The 20906-nt window shown below is 32.2% G+C and overlaps 2 protein-coding genes across 3 annotated transcripts; one reads left to right on the top strand and one right to left on the bottom strand.

Moving 5' to 3' along the window:
* The first annotated feature begins 3566 nt into the window (after positions 1–3566).
* LOC133829814 (basic leucine zipper 19-like) lies at positions 3567–5382 on the top strand. Of its 2 annotated transcripts, none has more exons than XM_062259620.1 (2): positions 3567–3721; positions 4259–5382. In XM_062259620.1, the coding sequence occupies exon 2, from the start codon at positions 4316–4318 to the stop codon at positions 5084–5086; it is 771 nt and encodes a 256-aa protein (XP_062115604.1). In that variant the 5' UTR covers positions 3567–3721; positions 4259–4315; the 3' UTR covers positions 5087–5382. The 2 variants fall into 2 exon arrangements, with proteins under 2 accessions (XP_062115604.1, XP_062115603.1); XM_062259619.1 differs by having other exon boundaries at positions 3569–3721; positions 4250–5382.
* A 337-nt stretch (positions 5383–5719) lies between these two features.
* LOC133831809 (uncharacterized) lies at positions 5720–16496 on the bottom strand. The gene is made up of 4 exons (XM_062262220.1): positions 16145–16496; positions 15970–16057; positions 15689–15892; positions 5720–5758 (listed from the first exon to the last, which is right to left on the bottom strand). Exons 1-4 carry the CDS (start codon positions 16468–16470, stop codon positions 5720–5722), a joined length of 657 nt encoding a protein of 218 aa, XP_062118204.1. The 5' UTR covers positions 16471–16496.
* Between the last annotated feature and the right edge of the window lie 4410 nt (positions 16497–20906).

Genomic DNA, 20906 nt, shown 5'->3' with positions numbered 1-20906 from the left:
GCTCCTCATCAGAATCTTCATCCTGGTTCCGACCTCGCTCATTCTGTAAGAGCCTAAATGCTCTTTTTAGTTGATCAATTCTATCCTGAATCAGGTCCACAGGGGGTCCCGCCTAAAATTGGTTATCATTGATCACAATTCCAAGCTCACGCCTTCGCAGGGTATCCTTACGCCCATTTAGGTTATCTCTCAGATCTGGGTTCGATGGATTACCACTACCCCGATTCTGATTCAGGTGTTCCCGCAAGTCAGGGTGGTTCCTCTGGCTCCCAGTATTTCTACGTCCTTGATCATACATACTGACTGATCTGGTGCCCCCTGAGTCATCGCTGGCGAGGCTCGTCGCATGATTGTTTCGAGATGGATTCCTTTCAGGCTGCCTCGTCTCTGCAGTGCGAGAGCAAGACATTTAGATTCTCGTAGGCTGGACGCCTCTCCGTTCTCTAGCCACTTCTCCATTCCCCTGCTTCCGTCCAGTCCGCCTTTCCCTATCACCCTGAGTCGGTTGTGTGTTCCTCCGAGGTGGTGAGGGATATCTTATTGGCGATGGAGGAAAACGTATGGGTGACGGTGGCTGCCACCCATTTCGGGGTCTGGATGGTCCCGAGTTCGCTTGTGCCGGCTCAGTAACATTCTGCCTGTTACCAGGATTCTGAGTCCAAGCCTCTAAGGGGCTCAGTTATTCCCAGTTTCAGCTGGTAACTCAGCAATTGAGTTAACCGGAGCTCTAGCCCGGGTGTTTCTTCGGGGCCTCGAGAGAGCAAGTTGCTCAACCGGTGGTGGAGGTTGCTCCGTTCTTCTTGTGGCAGCGTTTTTGCAAGGTCACCCACGAGGCCTCCAGGGAGGAACATAAACGTCCCGCGGAGGTGGGGCTTGGTTCTTAGGCAGAGGTTGAGGCTGAGCCACCTGCGCCTCCGCAGCTAACCTAGCCAGCTCCTCGTTCCGCTTTTTGGCCTCAGCCAACTGTTTTTTTAACTGTCGGTTTTCGAGTTCCACAATGGGGACATACCACTCAGGATTATAATACATGTCCTCATCGTCCCTGTGAACCGGAGGTGCCGGAGGTCCTCGAGAATCGGAGGACTCACTTCTCTTTTCTGGTTCTGGATTCGTCATCGGCTGCTTCCCAGAGCGTCGTGGATAGTTTTCTTCACGAATATTCTGATCATTTGCGGCCATAGCTAATCAGGGATTGTACTGCTTAAGACTCTCAATGAAAGCACCAAACTGTTGACGTCATTTTTCGTCAACTTAAAATGTAGAACAATTAAACAATAGGAACTATGGCGCAGATGAATAATATGGTGGACTAACAAGAATTTTACGTGGTTCAACAGTTAACTCTGCCTAGTCCACGAGTCTATTTTATTAAGACTTGGAGTTTTCTAGAAATCCTTCAGAGATGAATTCTCCATAATTTCTCTCAGTATATCAAAAGGTCCGTCCTTTACAAATGTTCATGAACTCTCTATTTATAGAGAGTTCTCAGAGTTCATTCCCACATATTTCAGGAAGATACTTCTGCTTATTAATTAAAATAATGATATTAAATATTGTAACTCCTATATACAAGGAAACGTCCCCTGAAGACCAAGGGGCGAATAACAGACTTGTTAATATCCCTTTAATGTTGGGATATTACAACAATAAATATCTTTAAATGTACAAAGCGTGTTACATCAGATGACTCGTTAAATCTTTCGAGATCAGCAACCAGCATCATGTCAGTCAAGGTTTATAGATAAGTTACGAACTAGTCGCCTTACTCCAAGACTAGCTCGGAGTAGGTAGATATCATCGAGGCACTTACATTTCGAGCTTGTACTCTTTTTATGCTCGGGGCTACTTGATTCGAAGACACCCGACAACGGATATACCCCGATGCTATGTCTTTCGAGCTAAAGAACTTCGAGGTTAAATGTCTTCGAGGTTGCCATCTTGATTCGAGGGTTTAACATCTGGACCACGAACATGTGTTTTAGACATCTCGAGCTCAGACTTAACGAGTCCAGCTTTCGAGGTCACAAACTCTGGTCTCGAAATCTGGGTGTAACACTAGAACAAACATAAACTTAAACAAAAATAAATAAATTATTTAATTAAAATAAGATATTTATTTGAAATTTATATGACATTAATATAAATTTAATAAAAATAATTAATAAATTTTATAAATAAAATTAAGTAAATGTGCATATTGCACACTGCTTGTATCTAGTATATATAAATCTATACATTAATAATAATTTTCATAATCTCATATTCCTTCATGATTTATCTAATGATATTTTCGGGTGACAATTATATCATTTTTTGATAAAAGTTATAGTTAGTTTATATATCTCTATCTATCATTTTCACAATTATTTATGTTGGGTCACTTATATTTTTTACAATAAATATTTTTAATTTAATATTAAGATAAAATATTTTGAGATAATTATTTTGTCTTAAGCCAGTTATATCATTCTTATAGTTTTTATTGTTTTAAAGTTAGTTTTCGATTATTCTGACACTTAATATTTATGTTATATTATATTATTTTAGTTTATTATTATTATTATTATTATTATTATTATTATTATTATTATTATTATTTTGACAAATTATTTTATTATTATTATTTTGACAAATTATTTTATTATTATTATTTTTTTAGTTTTTTCAATTAATTATTTTTACATACTTTTTTTTACCCAATTTCCATTTTTCAATAGTTTTTATACTAGATATTTTATTGCATGTTGAATTTATCTTCTGTGTTTTTTAATGTTATTGTTATGTTTTTATTGTGTTGTATTGCGTTATGTTATTGTTTATGTGAGTTATTAAAAATTTGGAGACAGCAGAAAATTTATTAGAGGATTGTTGAATTTTACAGAATTTTTTTTAATTTTTATTGTTATTTTAGTATGAGATCTTAATTTTTTTATTATTATATTATTTTTATATAAAACAGCATGTTTATATTATTGTCATTTCATTCTTAAAAGTTTAATACTCACAATTTTTTTTTTTTTTTTTGCATGCTCTTATGGAGTGTTATAATGTTTTCTGGAGGAAGTTTATCTATCATTCTAGCCGAAGCAGTAGCAGTGGTGGCTTTGAATTGATCTTTTCTGCTTCGGTTACTTTTACACTTTATAGAGACCGACTATTTGGCTTTAGTCTCTGTTTATCGTAAGAGATCCTTATATGCTAATGAGTTAGGATATTTGTTATAGGATATAGCAAGTCCCTAATTCATATTCGTCTTTCGGCCAATAAAAATGCTTATGAATTAGTTGTGCAGGCACTCAGGGTGAACGGTAAACTTGCATAGTTTGACATTTTTCCATCTTTTTTCTTATTTGATGTATTACTCTCTAATTATTTTCAATGAAATGTTTCATTGTTAAAAAAAAAATGTGGTCCTGTAAATGTGTTGTCGTTTCCGAAATATACTGTCACATTTATTAAATGTCATTACTTCATGAGATACTGTGTCGTTTTAGTGAAATGTGGTCGTTTTCATAAGCTATTGTCGTTTATAAGACTAAAAACGGTTATTAGAGGCCGTACTGCTTGCTAGTTAACAGGTTCTTCTAGGCCAATTGAGAACAGATAAAAGGAAATTGAGAGAATCAGAGATGCTTGTTGCTTCTTCAATGGCCTTAAAATTGGCATAATACCACATCAAATTTCTATCGTGGTCACAGAATCTATTAAAACACAAACTCAGGTAAGTCAACAACAATGATAGTGCTTTCTTTTACAACAGAATTTTAACTTCCACTTCTCCAATTCGATCAGATCTTTCTCTCACTTTTCCAATTATTCTCCACAAAAGTTTTCTTGCTTAAATTTTCCGCAGCATCTCAAAGATTTCAGTACCATAATCTTATAGTGGGCACTTACTTATGATACATATATATAATTTCCTTAATTGGGTTTTCATTGGATTGCTTGAAGAACCTGGTTTTCATTCATAATTTTTGGGATTCAGAATCAAGCTAGGTGTTGTTATGTCTGTTAATGGTTTACTGGTCAAGAAAGTCAAGTGGGTTTTGGTAGAAATAGCTTTTGATTGGACATTTAGTGCTTTCACAGGTCAAAGTTGCTTTGCATCTATGCTATGAAATGACTGTAATGAAGCATGTTCTTTCCTAACAAAGACCCCTTTTTGTGTGTGGTTGAAATCAATATGCATAAAAAAAATATAGGGTTAGCAAAATTGGTACAGTTATCTTAACTAATATACTAAATTTAGGTGATGCAGATATGCACTTTAAATTGCTGTTACCATAAAGTACTTGTCTGATCAAATTAAAGAGAGATGAAAGCAAAGGTGGATGATGGGGAGTTAGAGACATCAGATGACCCTCTTTTGCCAAATGAGAATTCTTCTACTAATTTTCATGATTCAATGTCTGTGGATTCATTCATTGATGATTTGTTGAAGAATGCCCGGACTTGTACTCACACTCACACTTGCAACCCACCTGGTCCTGACTCAGCTCATACACATACTTGTTACCACACTCACACCCAAGTTCTTGCATCTGAAGATGATGATCACACAACCAACAAAGAGCATTCTGGTTCGAAATCAAGAAAATCTTCAGGCAACCGAGAAGCAGTTCGCAAGTATAGGGAGAAAAAGAAGGCACATGCTGCCTATTTAGAAGAGGAAGTTAAGAAATTGCGCATGGTAAACCAGAAATTAGTTAAGAAATTGCAGAGACAGACAGTTCTTGAAGCTGAAGTCCTACGGCTGAGAAGTCTTTTGATTGATCTAAGAGGAAAGATCGATGACGAATTGGGTTCTTTCCCCTTCAAAAAGCTATGTAACACCACTACTATCTTCAAGGAAGGTGATTGTGAGCTGCAGCCTGCTGGTGGGGTACTTGGCCTGCAATGTGAGACTGATTCGCCATGTTTCCATTCGCATGTTGGATCTTCCTCTCAGGTTACTGCTGGTGTGAATGGTCAAATGGTGGCACCATGGAAAGAGAATTGTCAGCCTGTTATAGCTGATTGTCAAGCCAATATAAATGAGATATCTAGTGCTGATCTACAAGCCATGGATGCAACACAACCAGAGTGATTAATAGAAGAGATATCCTTAGTAAGTTTCTTGTATCTTAAGATATAGCCTTAGCATATTAGTATATACAATACAACAGCCATATTGTATAGTATAATCAATGTGACCCCTTATAGCAGAAACTAATAGTTTCACTTACACATAAAAGAATAACACACACACTATAGTGTAAACCCAGACATTTCTCTGTTATGGTCTGTCTATATATATTTACTATACTAGCCGGTAAAATAAGCTTTCAAACTCTTTGCTTTTTGATGCAATTTTTCTCAAGTAGTTGCCTCATGATACTATTATTCTCTTCTTATCTATGTGTTGTATGATAACTCTTGTAAATTTCTTTGTCGTCTGTGCAACAATTAATAGATTGATATAGATGAATTATATGACTATCATAATGCTAGTCTAGTTAGGGTATGCTGTCAATTTCAGTACTCCAATTGGAGACTTGAACTAGAAAAGTTTGTGATAGTTTATTGGAGGACTAGCATATTGTCTTGGGAACATTTAAGGCTTCAGTCCATCTAGGTGAAATTAGTTCAAAGAAGAACAGATTCATCAATCTTGTTAAATCAAGTCTATTACTTGTTCTTCATTCTTGACTAAGTAAAATCCTTGCGCTGGGTGTTATTGCTAGTCTGATTTACAGCCAATGGAAATAGAAAGTACATTCTGAATGGGCATTAGAATCAGTTGAACTAATGTGAAATATGATTGGCTTGGCTCAGCATAGTTCATCAACATACTTAAGTTAATATTATCACTCATTTAGTGCCACAAAAAGTTTAAGCATTTGGAACCTTTTATTCTGACTTGTTTTGATAGTTGCAGAATGTAACTATCATTTGTCCATTTTAGGGATACACAACAAAATTGGACCAATCTTGAGACAATAATATATATAAATATCATTTAAAGAAGAGTGACACTGGTTCATAAATGATTCAGTGGGTATGGATAACCTTAAACAATGTTACAGAGCCTAATGTGTAGTTGACCCAGGATTTCACTTGATGCATACGTTGGCCAATGGCCATGTTGGTCAAACCAAATTAAGGTCATGATCATGCAATGTATGTAATGTGAAGTCGGAAGTTTTCAAAGATAATGATGAAGTCAACTAGTTTACATTGACATGTAAAGGATGTTATTATAATATATATCTTCATGTGATGCAAATATAAAATATATATGTGCATATAAAAATGGCATGTTTAGAAATATTGGGCCAAATTAATGACCTTATAGATCCAATAAACATTGGGCCCAGATTTCTGTCTATTGGGCTTTTGGGATTGGATAAGGCAGCACTTTTCAATTTACATACTCATTTTTTGGTGGAAAAGAAACTAGCTCAGCTTGTGGCTTTGGTATAAACATTAATGATTATCCTGAATATTCATAACTTTTCCCCTTATATAATATGGTCTGCTAACTATGTCACTAATAAGTACTAATAACATTTTTGGGAATATCACTATAAATGTTATGAAAAGTTTAACTAAATTTACAAGGGATAAAAAGGAAAACCCAACAAACTTAGTCTCTTGAAAGAATATCAGAAGAAGAATAAGTTTGTGTATCCTTAAATAGTGAAACTAATTAAAGCTCTTCTCTTCTCCTCTAATCTGAACTTTATTGTTAGAAAGATTGCCTTTTACAGAAATCACTTTTCTCTTATTATTTCTTCTTTGGTTGAGACTCTTTATCATAAAAAGAATGATACTTTTATCATATAACATATACTGAAAATAGGACGAAAATGATATTTCATCTTTTGTCACAAACCACTAAGAATCTTACTCCCCATATAATAAGACAACAACATATCATTTTGTGTAACATGTAATATATTCCAATAGCTACAAATACATAGACAAAAAATATGTATATATCATAATATTCATAATAATAAAAGAAGGGAAAGGTGAGTTCTTCTCATATGATATCAGAGTTGTTTGCTGTATAATAAATTACAAACATATATATAAGAGAAAAATAATAATAATAATAATAAATGTGGGATTATCTTGTTCTTGTGTTGCATATACAGACAACAATCTAGACCTAAATGAAAACAAATAATATAACACAAAATAAATATATATATATTAAACACCAGACAAATGCTACAGTGCTTAGTCACATCCATGAAAGCAAGTGTATTATATGTTCACACACATTTATATATATTTGAAAAAAAAATTAAAAGTCTGAAATTTGCATTGAAATGCATGGTCCCATATAATATAATTGATGATACTCCTTTTGTCCCATAAAATTAGGGTGAGACATATCATGGTAAACACACACAGCCACATGGGTTTACTGTGTCTCTCTTCTACTTTCCAAACTTCTCATTTTAATTTTTAAGTCTCTCTCTTTTCATTCCTAGCTTTTATGACTTTTTCTCCTTTTGTATTTGAATCCCAATACCCTCCAATTTATTTCTTTCAAACTTTATTCCCTCTCATTATGACTCAAGTAAAAATATTTATTATCTCTTCATAAAAGCACTCTCAAAGTTTGGTTCTTTTTTAATTACCCTTTTCCCTTTTTTAGATATTTAATATATATAATGAAAGTATTAACACATAACTTATCTAGCTCTTTCCCTTTCTCACCCCCAAGATAAGTTTTTAATTTTTTCCCTGTTAACCATGTATATATGTGGGATATTTTTTAAAATGAAAAGGAAAAAAAAAATCATATTAAGTACTAATTCTTAAGATTAATTAACTAAAATTAATCACTAAATATATTTAGTTTAATATTATTTATTTTTATAATTATATTTCTCTTAATACTACTTGAAAAGAACACTAAAGAGTATAACATGAATAATAACTAAAATACTGGGTATAAAAATAAAAAGATTTAAAATATGACTACAAATAAGAGATAATCACTTAAAATGAGTACTCTATGTAATTTTTACTATTGGATTAGGGGTTCGATCAAGTGATTTAATAAAGTTTTGAACTTTACATTTATAACAAAGTTGATCTAGTTAAAATTAAGGGAACAAATTTATGCCCCATTTATATTTTCTATATATAAAAAATAATTCAACTTGTAATGATGGTGTGATGTGAGCCAAGGTATATATATTGTCAATAAAGAGTACTCAAACTAGTAAAGAAGCTAAATTTAGGAACAGTTGAACTTGATTGTGATTAGCATGAGAGTGACACATAATGGTCATTTGCATTGCATATAGAACATTGGTAGATTTCATGTGTTTGGTAGCTAGTGGTGAGTAAAAGTGTTTGATTAGAATATTATTATCATTTTATTTTACTTTTTTATAACTTTGAATTAATGTGAGACCTTGTCTAACTCCACTCCTTTTTGTTTGTTTTATATTCTTTTCAAAAATATTATAATCTAATCTAAAGGAAAATCAAATCGCTAGACAGTACTTCTTGTTGACGTTTCATACATTTTTTTTAAAAAGAATATATGAAAGTTTGAACTTCAATAATATAACTAGTGAAGACGATTTTGGGTGCTCTAGGATCTCATGTGCTGACATATTACTTCCAAATCTTTATTACCCACTTCTTGATTTTGTTTTTTTAAATTATTTATAAGTATATAATAAGGTGCTATAATATGGCCTTTTGAGCAAGTGAGAGCATAATCACCATGCACAAAGAGCAACAAAGGATAATAATAATAGTTCACATATAATATGCTATATTGCTTAAGTCATGGTATATAATGTTACTCGTTTGACTAAAATATTTTAAGTTGTTTTTTCTAATCTTTATAATTAAAAAGATATTTTTAAAAGAGTGTTTGAATAAAAAAATGAAAATTCATTTTCTATACTAACTTCTCCCAAGAGATGGTTTGAAAAACTATTCTCCAAACTAGAATAATTTTCATAATTTTAATTTACTCTAAAAAAAAACCCCATTTTTTATTAATCATCCAAACACATTTAAAAAAATTAAAAATATATTTATATTATAATTATCCAAAAAAAAAAGCCAAAATTTGTATTTATCTTCTTGCTTTATAAGTTCTATATGAATATGGAGTATAAAAAAAAGTGGGGAAAAACAAAAGAATACTTTGTTTTCAAACTTTGGAATGGTAAAAAACCCATCCTTTATTGGAAAAGGAATTTTCTTGAACTTTTAAAAAACAAAACTATTCCAAAAAATCAAGATGAAAAAACTTTAATGGGATTGAAATAAATATACCTTTTCCCAAACCCTAGAGAAAAAAGAGAAGAGTTTGAGTTTGAGTTTGAGTGGGGTTAAAAGTGGGAAGAGATCACAATCATGCAAGCAAGTTATTTGTTTATTGGTCCCTACCATGTCACTCTCTTTCTTGCTTTTATGAACATTAATTACTAACTATATCGTATATATATTTTCTCATAATAATGCCATGAATATCCAATGCTGCTTTTTCTGAAATTCTAAATTAATTATATATTCATAAACAAAACAATACAAATATCACCATCTATTTAATCTTTGAATTAATAATTGATTTAGAATAATATAATGTTAGCCTTATTCTATATATAAACTTGTAAAGGTCGTGGACAAAAGAGATCGAGAGAATAACAAGAGTTAATGAAGAAAGAAACTAACAACCATATATTTCTTCACTCTTAATTACAAACTGGTGTTTAATTGAGTGTTGGTATTTTTGTTTTTTTAATAGAAAAATACTTAATTTGTTTGATCAAATTAGATCTAGAAGCATTTTATATTATTATTTTATTTATGTTTCTTTTGTGTGTGTATGTATATATATATATATATATATATATATTAATCAAATATCAAACACCATTTGCGGCACTTATCAACTAGCCTAATAAGTTAACTATACTATATCTCTATAAGTCCAATCAATTATTACACTATCACATATATATATATATATACGTAGTTAAATATGATTGGATCAAGAGTGAGTAGTATATATATCACAATATATATTGGATACTAAGGTATGCAACGGTCTGTATATATATATATATATTTTTTTTTTCGGCTCATAAATAATTTTTGGCATCATTTTTGTTATGATCATGTTTATTATAGTTATTTAAAATATATTATAAATTTTCAGAAAAAATTTAATAAGTTACAATAATGAAAATTAAATTCAATCAAATTATTACGGTGATTAATTATTTTTATGCATGAAAAAACATTAGTAAACTTACATAATATTTTAAATAACTAAAAAAAAAAAATTAACGACAAAAACTATTGACGAACCGAAAAATTAGAGAATAAAATTATCTCAACTATACAGGTGATATGACCAGCTAATCTTTGCATATAAAGTTGTATTATCTCTCTTTCTGATTGCTGAAATGGACGTTGTATTCGCAAAACGACAAACTATAATTTCAAAATGATAATGAGACCTACTCAATGGCCATATGCAGCGCTGTAATAAAACTCACATATATCTGTGTGTATATATATATATATGTATATATGTATATCAATCATGATCATGATCATGATCATGATCAATATCTCTCATCTTATATTATGATCACATGATCAAATAATCAAGAAAATCTCTGGGACTCTTTTCCTTTTTTTTCTTTTTTCTCATCGATGATATATATATCTTTCTAAATATCTCAAAACTTTAATCATTCGAATACACACATTGCTTCAGGCTGTTTGGTACCTTTGATCTCAGTTCTATAAACAGTTTGCCCCACATATATAAGAACAGTCTTTAAATCAATGATGGTCACAATAAAATCGACTTCAATTGCCAACTTGCTCAATCAATTCCTTGAATAGTATATACAGGATATATATATAGATATATAAGAGCAAACATATATAAAATAACTATATTAGGTCTTTGTGTGTTGTGCATATAAATTGTCTTTTCTTTTTGTTGGTTTTTTTATATTATTATTAGAATTGAATTATATTAGCTGATTTTTATTTTTAAAAATATATATATATTTTTGAGGTCTTCGTGGGTATATATATTATTAGATTCCATTGCTTTGTTGATTAATTTTTTGAGAACGTACATCAGCTGGCCCATATCTGCGCACGACAAGTAAAATAATTATCAGAAAATCAAAGGGGTATCAATGTGCTTACAATTGTGACAAGGAAAGAAACACTTAAAAAATTTCTAATCGATTGTCTTTTTATATAATTTTTTAAGGAACAAAAAAGCATTCCTCTTGTATAAAAAGCAAGTGCATATATAAATATATATATATATATATACTAAGAGAGAGTGTTATATAGCTTTCTTTTTCTTTGCTCATTATTATATAACATATATACTCTAATGTACTAAATCATATTTCAATAATGTTTTAAATTATTGTTTGACTAATAATTAAATTACTATCGAGTTAAACACTACAAAAAATGAGACTTTTGCCGGCGCAAATTTGCGCCGGCAAAAGTATGGTTTTGCGCCGGCAAAAACTATGGAGTTTTTGCCGACGCAATTTTGCGCCGGCAAAGAATTGCGTCGTATCTCCGTCGCTAATGTCACTTTTGCCGACGCAAATATAATGCGCCGGCAATGGACTTTTTTGGCGACGAAAAAATACGCCGGTGAAAATATAAATGCGCTGGTAAAAAAATCTGTCACGATATTGTGGAAAACACTTTTAGCGGCGCAATAATGCGCCGGCAATAGTTTAATTTTTTAGTGGCGCATTTTTGCGCCGGTAAAAGTGTATATGTGAAGGTAAGATTGAAACTCTTTGCCGACGTAATTTTGCGCCGGTAAAAGTATTTTTAAAATAATAATTTTTATTAAATTATTAATATTATTTTCAATATATTAATAATTTTCAATTTTAATATATTAATAATTATTTAATTTTTTAGTAATATTATTTAATTAGAAATAAAAATAAAATTAAAATTTTATAAATAAATAAACAAAAAATTACAACTATTAATATTTATTGTCTCCACCAAACATTAAAATATAAAAGTAATTTAGTAAAATAAATGTCTCATAAATTAAATTTTAAATAAATAGAAAAAAAGTTCTACAAATGAGTACTGGCCGCCTCATCATTCCCGCCCCCATCAGCATCATCGTCCTCGTCCGAATCCTGGTCTGGTAAGTCAACAGTAAAACCAGGAGCCAATTGACCAACCTGCTTCAACAAAGCACTGAGCAGGAGATCTTGACGCCGTTGACGACTCTCAAGTTTAGTCGTATGCTTCTTTAGGTTCTGATTTTCTAGCATAATGTCCTGATTTTGCTGCAAAATGGTGTCCACTTCAGGTGGCAATTGCCCGGACATTTGAGAAGTTGACGAAGATGCTGCCCTCTTTGCGCCAATTGCCTTCAACCTAGGCAACCCCCCAAACCCTTTCTTATAACGCGAGCGGGGTCCAAGGACATCCGTGACAATATCCATATCAGGCGGGAAATGACCGTCGACATTATCGCCGACACAAGAAGCAGCAGATGATGCAGGGGCCGTACTCTGCGATGCTCGACGTTCGGTCATCTCATTCTGCACAATAAAAAGCACGTATTTCGAATTCCAATATAACATTATTTGAAAACCTAACTTATAAATTTTTAATATAACAACATATAAAATATAACTTTATTATCTATCTGCCAACATCCTATCATTAATGACTGCAGACCAGTGACTGAAAAAGAATGTAATTAATTTTGTTCCCGTATCAGGGAGCAAGTGGGCTAAAGTAAATTTGGTCATGAAAATCCATATCTGAATCAAAATCATGAAGATGTTGTTGATATATACGGTAAGTGCAGTTAATTCCATTAATGAGGAATTTACGTCTCCAAACATATACATCAACTATATTTACATGTTTTTGATTCAGATATGGATTTTCATGACCAAATTTACTTTAGTCCACAAGCTCCCTGATACGGGGACAACATTAATTACATTCTTTTTTTATCTTAGTCCACAATCATTAATCATAAAAATATTGGCACATAGATTATAAAGATTTCATTGTTAAAAATTTAATTAATAATTAATAAATAATTACTAATTGACAACAACAATTAATAATTAATATTTATTAATTATTTACTAAACTTTTTTAAAGTTAAATGATCATAAATTAGTTAAGGTTATGCAACTTACATGTTTTGTCGCCGCTGCATCACTAATCCACTTATCCTTCTTCTTGTGCAGGTGCTCGAATGTGTCGATCATGCTCGGGAGCTGGCCAGTAGATGGGTCCATCTAAAAAAGCAAATTATTTAAACATTGTGACATTTATAATATTTTCGTAAATGTAAGGATATAAGTTATTATAATTTACGTGATCATAAACATGGGCAACGATGGATTTGGAACCGTGTCCTCCTGGTATGGTCATTTTAGCTCGAGCTTCTTTATTTTTCTTCGATATACGCTTCAAAAAGAAAACAGTACTCATTAATCTAAATTGTAATTTTATAATTAAAAATTAATGTAAAATGTACGGCATACCTGGTGAGAATCAGAAACCCAAAAATCACACAGAACTGCCCAATCAGAAGAAGTGATCGACACAAAAGGTTTTGACTTCGCTCTCTCATTGTCCACCTCTCCTCCAACATCTACCCAGTGTTTCTTCATCGTGTGGCGCCAATCAGTCAGATGTTTTTGCATTTGTCTTACCATGGCATCGTTGATTACTGGATTGTCTTCTGGATAAATGAATTTTTCCTAAAATCACAATTAAAATTGGAATTTGTTAAAATATTTTGAAGATAGACAAAATATTTAATAATGAGTTATTAAAGGTTTAAAGAATGCTTACAGATAGTCTCTTTCGAATAACTTCGATATCAGCTGGTTTTACTTGTTCCCAAGCTAGTGTAGTTGGGGGTACGGTGCTACGCAAATAACGAGCCATAGAATTGTTGAACCACTTGCCGTACTTTTGAATAGCTTTTCCAGTTTCTTTATCAAACTCTACTTTCAAATGAGTAACTTTTTTGATGGCCAGCTCCTTCTCGATATTGGCACCGTAATAAGCTCCCCTGCCTCTCTTGGAGCCACCACCTGTGTCATTACTTGTTTCGGCCATTCTACATTAAAATATTCATTAATTAACTAATTCAAATTATGTATGTCTATTGTTTTTTGTTATAAAATTAACATTTATTCATTATGGTATTTCCAAACCTACCCTATTCCGACCTAGTGGATCCCTTGGAGATAGTAAGAAGTCATGTACTTCTCCTCAGTTTTTTAAAATGTTTATCAAACATTTTAAAAAAATGAGGAGCAGTACATGAATACATTGTCTATCCCCAAGACATCCACTAGGTGCATCACTATTATTTTTTGTTATTGAATTAACATTTGATTACTTATTGTCTTTCCTAACCTACCCTATTCCGACCTAGTAGATCCCTTGGAGATAGTAAGCAGACATGTGCGACTACACACTTTTTCAAAATATTTCATCAAACATTTTGAAAAAATGAGTAGCAGTACATGAATACATTGTCTATCCCCAAGGCATCCACTAGGTGCATCACTATTATTTTTTGTTATTGAATTAACATTTTATTACTTATTGTCTTTCCCAACCTACCATATTCCGACCTAGTAGATCCCTTGGAGATAGTAAGCAGACATGTGCGACTACCCATTTTTTCAACATATTTCATCAAATATATTGAAAAAATGAGTACCAGTACATGAATACATTGTCTATCCCCAAGGCATCCACTAGGTGCATCACTATTATTTTTTGTTATTGAATTAACATTTTATTACTTATTGTCTTTCCCAACCTACCCTATTCCGACCTAATAGATCCCTTGGAGATAGTAAGCAGACATGTGCGACTACCCATTTTTTCAACATATTTCATCAAATATATTGAAAAAATGAGTACCAGTACATGAATACATTGACTATCCCCAAAGCATCCAATAGGTGCATGTGTACCTATATCTAATACTATCATTAATTAATGATAATAAATAAACTTTTCATTGAATTAAATAAAAAGTTACATACACTTGTTTAAATTACATATCACTGTCCTCGTCATCACTAACTACAACATCATTACGAACATCACTATCACTATCACTATCGACTAGAACATTATCGTCATCCTCATCGTCTTCATACTCGACCAACGTGTCGTCTTCAAATTCAACTTCATCATCGACAACAAATTCATCTGAACCTTCGCCAACCAAATCATCAACGTTGTGCACTTCAGTGGCATTGACATCAACCCGATCATACTGAAGATTATCAAAAATTGGAAGTTCTACCCACAACTGAAATGAAGAAGAATTAACTTCTTGCAATATTGGTATATCATTTGTGGTCTCAGTATCATCAACATCGGAATTTGTGAAATCCCATACATTCCTTGGAATGTATTCATTAACGAGCCTCCAATCATCCCCATTTTTCACATCTCGAAGATAATACACCAACTTCGCTTGAGATGCGAGAACGAAAGGATCATCTTTATAACATTCTTCTTTCACATATACGCTCGTAAAATTGGATTCCACTTTAATTCTACTTGTATTGAACCATCTACACTTGAATAGGACAACACTGTAACCCATCAAGTAGGACAATTCAATTACTTCTTCCAAAACTCCATAGTAGTTCACTCCTTCCTCACTTGGCACCATTACACCGCAATTTTGTGTTTTAAGCTTCATATCACGACCACGAGTCACAAATTTCACACCATTCACTATCATCCCTGGATATGAATACACGGTGCCGCTTGATTTGTTTGCGAGAGCATACAATTCATTATTCACTTCAGTAGGTGTTGACTCATGCAAACCGTTCACCTATCAACATTAACATTGAAAGTTAGTTTTGGATTGACTAATTGGGGTTTCAGAAAAGAATTGACTAATATACATACTCTTTCTTTGAACCACTGAGGAAAATCAGTTTTTTGTTGAACTTCAAGATTCAAGCCCCCCCGTCTTCTTAATTCATCCATATGCTCACTACAAATGAACAAAAAAACTATGATTTTGGCATTTACTCGGTATATAAACCAAACATCATTATTGAAAAAATACTAGAAAACACACCTAAGGTACTCCTTAATTTCGGCACAATTGTTCAAGATATACCACTCAGCCTTTTGCTTTAACTGCGGATTGAGGAGCATATTTGATTTCTTACCAAATGGACGACCAACAGCCTTATAAATAGAATATTCCCGATTTGGTTGGGATTCAACGCGATCGTCATTCCTCTCAGGTCGATTGAATCGAGTCTCAACCCCCCGCAGGTACATTGAGCAAAAGGTTAAAGCCTCGTTCACCACGTAAGCTTCTGCGATTGAACCTTCAGGACGTGCACGATTTCTTACATATTGTTTATAAACTCCCATCGAACGTTCAATGGGATACATCCACCTAAAGTGCACGGGACCGCCAAGAATTGCCTCTTTCGGAAGGTGCAAAACCAAATGCACCATAATATCGAAAAATGCTGGAGGAAATATCATTTCCAACTTGCATAAAATGGTGATAATGTCTGTCTCCATCTTCTCAAGGTCTTTCACATTCAAAGTCCGTGCACAAAGTTTTTTGAAAAAACCGCACAACTCAATAATTGGCTTCCGAACTTCCGGAACCAAAAACGACCTAAGTGCGGCGGGCAACAACTGCTGAAACAACACGTGGCAATCATGTGATTTCAACCCAGTTATCTTGCCATCATTGACATTGACATTCTTCGAAAGGTTTGCAGCAAAACCGTCCGGGAATTCAACTGACTTCACAAATTCACAGAAAACTCGACGCTCCGGGACACTGAGGGTGTAACTGGCGTGCGGTTTCTTCCACTTGTTTCCCTCTTTGCGGAGGTGGAGTTTTTCCCTAATTTTCATGTCTGCTAGATCAAGTCTTGCCTTGTCAGTGTCTTTAGATTTTCCCTCTAAGTTCAACAAAGTTCCCAAGACACTGTCGCAAACATTCTTCTCAATGTGCATTACGTCCAAATTATGCCTCAACAATAACTCCTTCCAATAATCAAGCTCGAAAAATATGCTCTTCTTCGACCAATTAAGTTCAATCGGAGCCCTTTTGCGTTTCACACCACCAAATTCTTTGTGTTTCCCAGGATGTCTAATCAGCAAATTCTCTAATTGCTTCAAAACATCATCACCGGAGTAATGTTTCGGTGGTGGCCTGAGTTCCCTGTTACCGTCGAATAGTGCTCGTTTGCTCCTCCATTCATGATCCATATCAAGAAATCTCCTATGGCCAATGTATGCAATTTTACTTCTAATCCCTACAGAGGGAGTTTCTTCATTGCATGTGGGACACGCCTTGTACCCTTTTGTGCTCCACCCAAACATCATAGCATAAGCTGGGTAGTCGTTAATGGTCCACAAGACTGCTGCACGCATATTGAACAATGTACTATTGTATGCATCTCTTGTCTCGACACCATTCATCCATAACTCCTTCAACTCGTCAACCAAAGGTCTCATATAGACATCGATATCTTTTCCAGGTGAAGAAGGACCTGGAATAAGAATAGACAACATTAATGACTGTGGTTTCATGCACTTCCACGGCGGCAAGTTGTATGGGACAAGTATTACAGGCCACATGCTGTAAGAGTTGCTCATGTTCCCAAAAGGATTGAAACCATCTGTAGCCAACCCAAGCCTAACATTTCGAGGTTCGGCTGCGAAAGATGGGTACAACTCATCAAGGTGCTTCCACGCCTTACTGTCAGCGGGGTGCCTCATCACACCATCTTCCCTTGGCCTTTTAGAATAGTGCCATCTCATATCCTCTGCAGTATATCTGGAACTGTACAGCCTTTTCAATCTCGGCGTCAACGGAAAGTACCGCATGACCTTATGGGCCACTTTCTTCCCGTTCCCACGATTATCTTGCCAGCGACACTCACCACAAACCGGACAGAATTCCAAATTCGCATTCTCCTTCCAAAACAGTGCACAGTCATGCTTGCAAGCATCGATGGACTCATATCCCAATCCAATACTCCGCAACTTTGCCTTCGCCTCATAGTTAGACTTAGGTAAAATTGTTCCGTTAGGCATAGCGTCGACTAACAATTCCAGCAAACCATCAAAGTAATGATTGCTGCACTTGTTAATTACTTTGAGATGCATCAGCTTCACCAAGAAGTTCAACGCGGAATACTTTCGGCAACCCGGGTACAGTTCACTTGACATCTCCTTAAATAAATTGTCATACTTGTCGCGATGTTGAGGATCATCTTGGGGAGGATCATTATAGTTTCCATGGGGAACGTCATCTTCAGCGTAAACATCCTCCAGGATATCCGCTATCTCATCTCTATCATGATCTCGTACCACAGCTGGTGGCGACGGCAGCGCCTCTCCATGGTAATGCCACACTTTGTAGGACTGTACGATGCCATTGTTGAATAAATGCATCGAAATTGCATTTATAGGCTGGAACTTAACATTCCCACATTTCTTGCACGGACAGCGAACCAAACCCCGATCGTTCAACTGATTTTTGGCGATATCGAAGAACTCCTTAACACCATTTCTATACTCCAGAGACCAACGATTCCTCGCACTCATCCAGCTTCTGTCGCTTGCCATCTTTAAGCGAAATAATTAAGAAAATATTAATAATTGTCTTAAAATAAGGGAAATGATAGTCAAAGTATTTCATGACTGTTTGTCTCCCTAATTATCACTAACTGATAATAATATCCTATCTCTGGCAAAAATAATTATTTATAGAGATATTTCCGGCTAAATTACTCAAACTTACAACTTACTAACACTTAAATGACACGTGACACCACATGATTGGTACACATTATTATTATTATTATTTTAAATAATTTTTCATAAAAAAAAACATTTTATATTTTTTATTTTTTTTAAAAAATCCAATTTATTGTTTTCCAATTTAAAGGTAACAAAAAATATTTTTTTTTTTCATTTTTTACAAAAAAAAAATCAAATTTGCTGCTTTTAATCAATTATTTAGGATTAAGTAAAAAAAATATTTAATCTTAAATTATTGCTTAGATTTTAAACAAAATTACTTAATCTTTAATTGAAAACAAGTAGACAAAATGATAAATAGGAAGATTTTAATAATAATAAATTAAAAATTTTGAGGATATTAACAATATAAAATTAAATTTTAAAAAAAATGTATTTTTCATACTTAATCTTAAGTTGAAAAAAATTTTGAATTTTTTTTTAAAAAATGTAAATTTTATTTTTTTGTTAAATTAAAAAATATTTTAAGAATAATAACAAATTTTATCAATCATGTACTGCCACGTGTCCGTTGACTAGTCTACTTTAACATTTACTTATTTATTACTTTTAATTTAAAATTAATTTAATTATACATTAATCTCCATTTTGTAATTTTTTATTAAATTCTTTAATTTGTATTGGATTATTTACTTAATCAATAATAATTTTATTATATTTATATTTTATTAAATCATTTATATTTTTAACTTTTTCAATTACAAAACATCTAATATTAATGTTAAAATTAATTATTAATTATTAATTATTATGATTGGTAATTTTATTTTATTTAAATTATAGTTAAAAATTATTTTTTTGATGAATTTTTAATTATACTTAAATATTTATTTAATTAATTATTAAACTTTTATTAATTTTACTAACTCCAACAAAAATTGGGCAGCATAACGACTATATTTCAAACTATCCCAAAAATTTAAAAACCTACAAATTAAACACATATATAACCAGAATAGTCCCAGAGCAATATACAGAACATTCTCATAACATGCACAACATAAACCAAGATTAATAACATATATCAAATCTTTCTATATCAGTAACATCAAAACAATTTATTTAGTAAATATTTATAAACAAATAATATTTAATATAAAAAATATAATATATATTTTTTTAATATACATAATCTAATCTATTTTTTAATATACATATTAAGCATTAAAATTAAAAAAATATACATTCTCAAATCAAATTTTTTTTAATAAATACTAAAATTATATTTTCTTTTTCATTATTAATATCATTTTTTTAAAACTACACATTTATTTATTTTATAAACAGAAAAATATAATTATAATAACAAATATCACACACATACATTTATATTAATCAATTTCTACAAAAATTTAACATTAAATAAACATATATACACACCCATTTACAGAAATACATAAACATATATCCATATACAAACATATATACAGATATATAAAAAAAAAAAACCAAATTTAAGTATATATATATATATTCAGATATAACTAATATATATATATATATTCGAATATAACTAATATATATAAATATATACATATATATAAACTAATATATATAAATATATACATATATATATATATTCGGATATAACTAATATATATAAATACATACATATATATAAATATATACATATATATATATATTCGGATATAACTAATATATATAAATATATACATATATATATATAATCATATATAAATATATATATATAAACCGAAATATATATAAACATATATAAATATATATATAAACTAACCTTTGCATTTGTTTCACCGAGAGAGTTACAACACACCTGTTCATAGGGAGAGAATAACAAAAAAAAAATACAATTACAAAACATAATATTGAGAAAAAAATCCAAAAATGTTAAAAAATTTCTCATTTTACTAACCTTGAGAGATGCTTCAATATATAACTTGAGCCACGGCGTGGGATTATGGGACACCGGTGGTCGGAGACTATCACAGAGGAGAGAGAGAGAGCTTTGCTTTCACAAACTCAGAACAGAAATGGGGAAGAAGGAGGCTGCGGCTGAGATA

The sequence above is a fragment of the Humulus lupulus genome, chromosome 4 (genome assembly GCF_963169125.1).
Source record: "Humulus lupulus chromosome 4, drHumLupu1.1, whole genome shotgun sequence".
Classification (NCBI taxonomy): domain Eukaryota; kingdom Viridiplantae; phylum Streptophyta; class Magnoliopsida; order Rosales; family Cannabaceae; genus Humulus; species Humulus lupulus.
Note: the sequence above shows the minus strand (reverse complement) of the source record. Positions and strands in the feature narration are given on the sequence as shown.

Bases quoted from the DNA above. Each gene is read 5' to 3' on its own strand.
- LOC133829814 (XM_062259620.1), top strand. From the start codon at position 4,316: ATGAAAGCAAAGGTGGATGATGGGGAGTTAGAGACATCAGATGACCCT.
- LOC133831809 (XM_062262220.1), bottom strand. From the start codon at position 16,470: ATGTATCCCATTGAACGTTCGATGGGAGTTTATAAACAATATGTAAGA. The intron at 16,058-16,144 runs GTGTGTTTTCTA...GTTCATTTGTAG, and splicing joins GAAATTAAGGAGTACCTTAG to TGAGCATATGGATGAATTAA. The intron at 15,893-15,969 runs GTATGTATATTA...TAATGTTGATAG, and splicing joins CTCAGTGGTTCAAAGAAAGA to GTGAACGGTTTGCATGAGTC.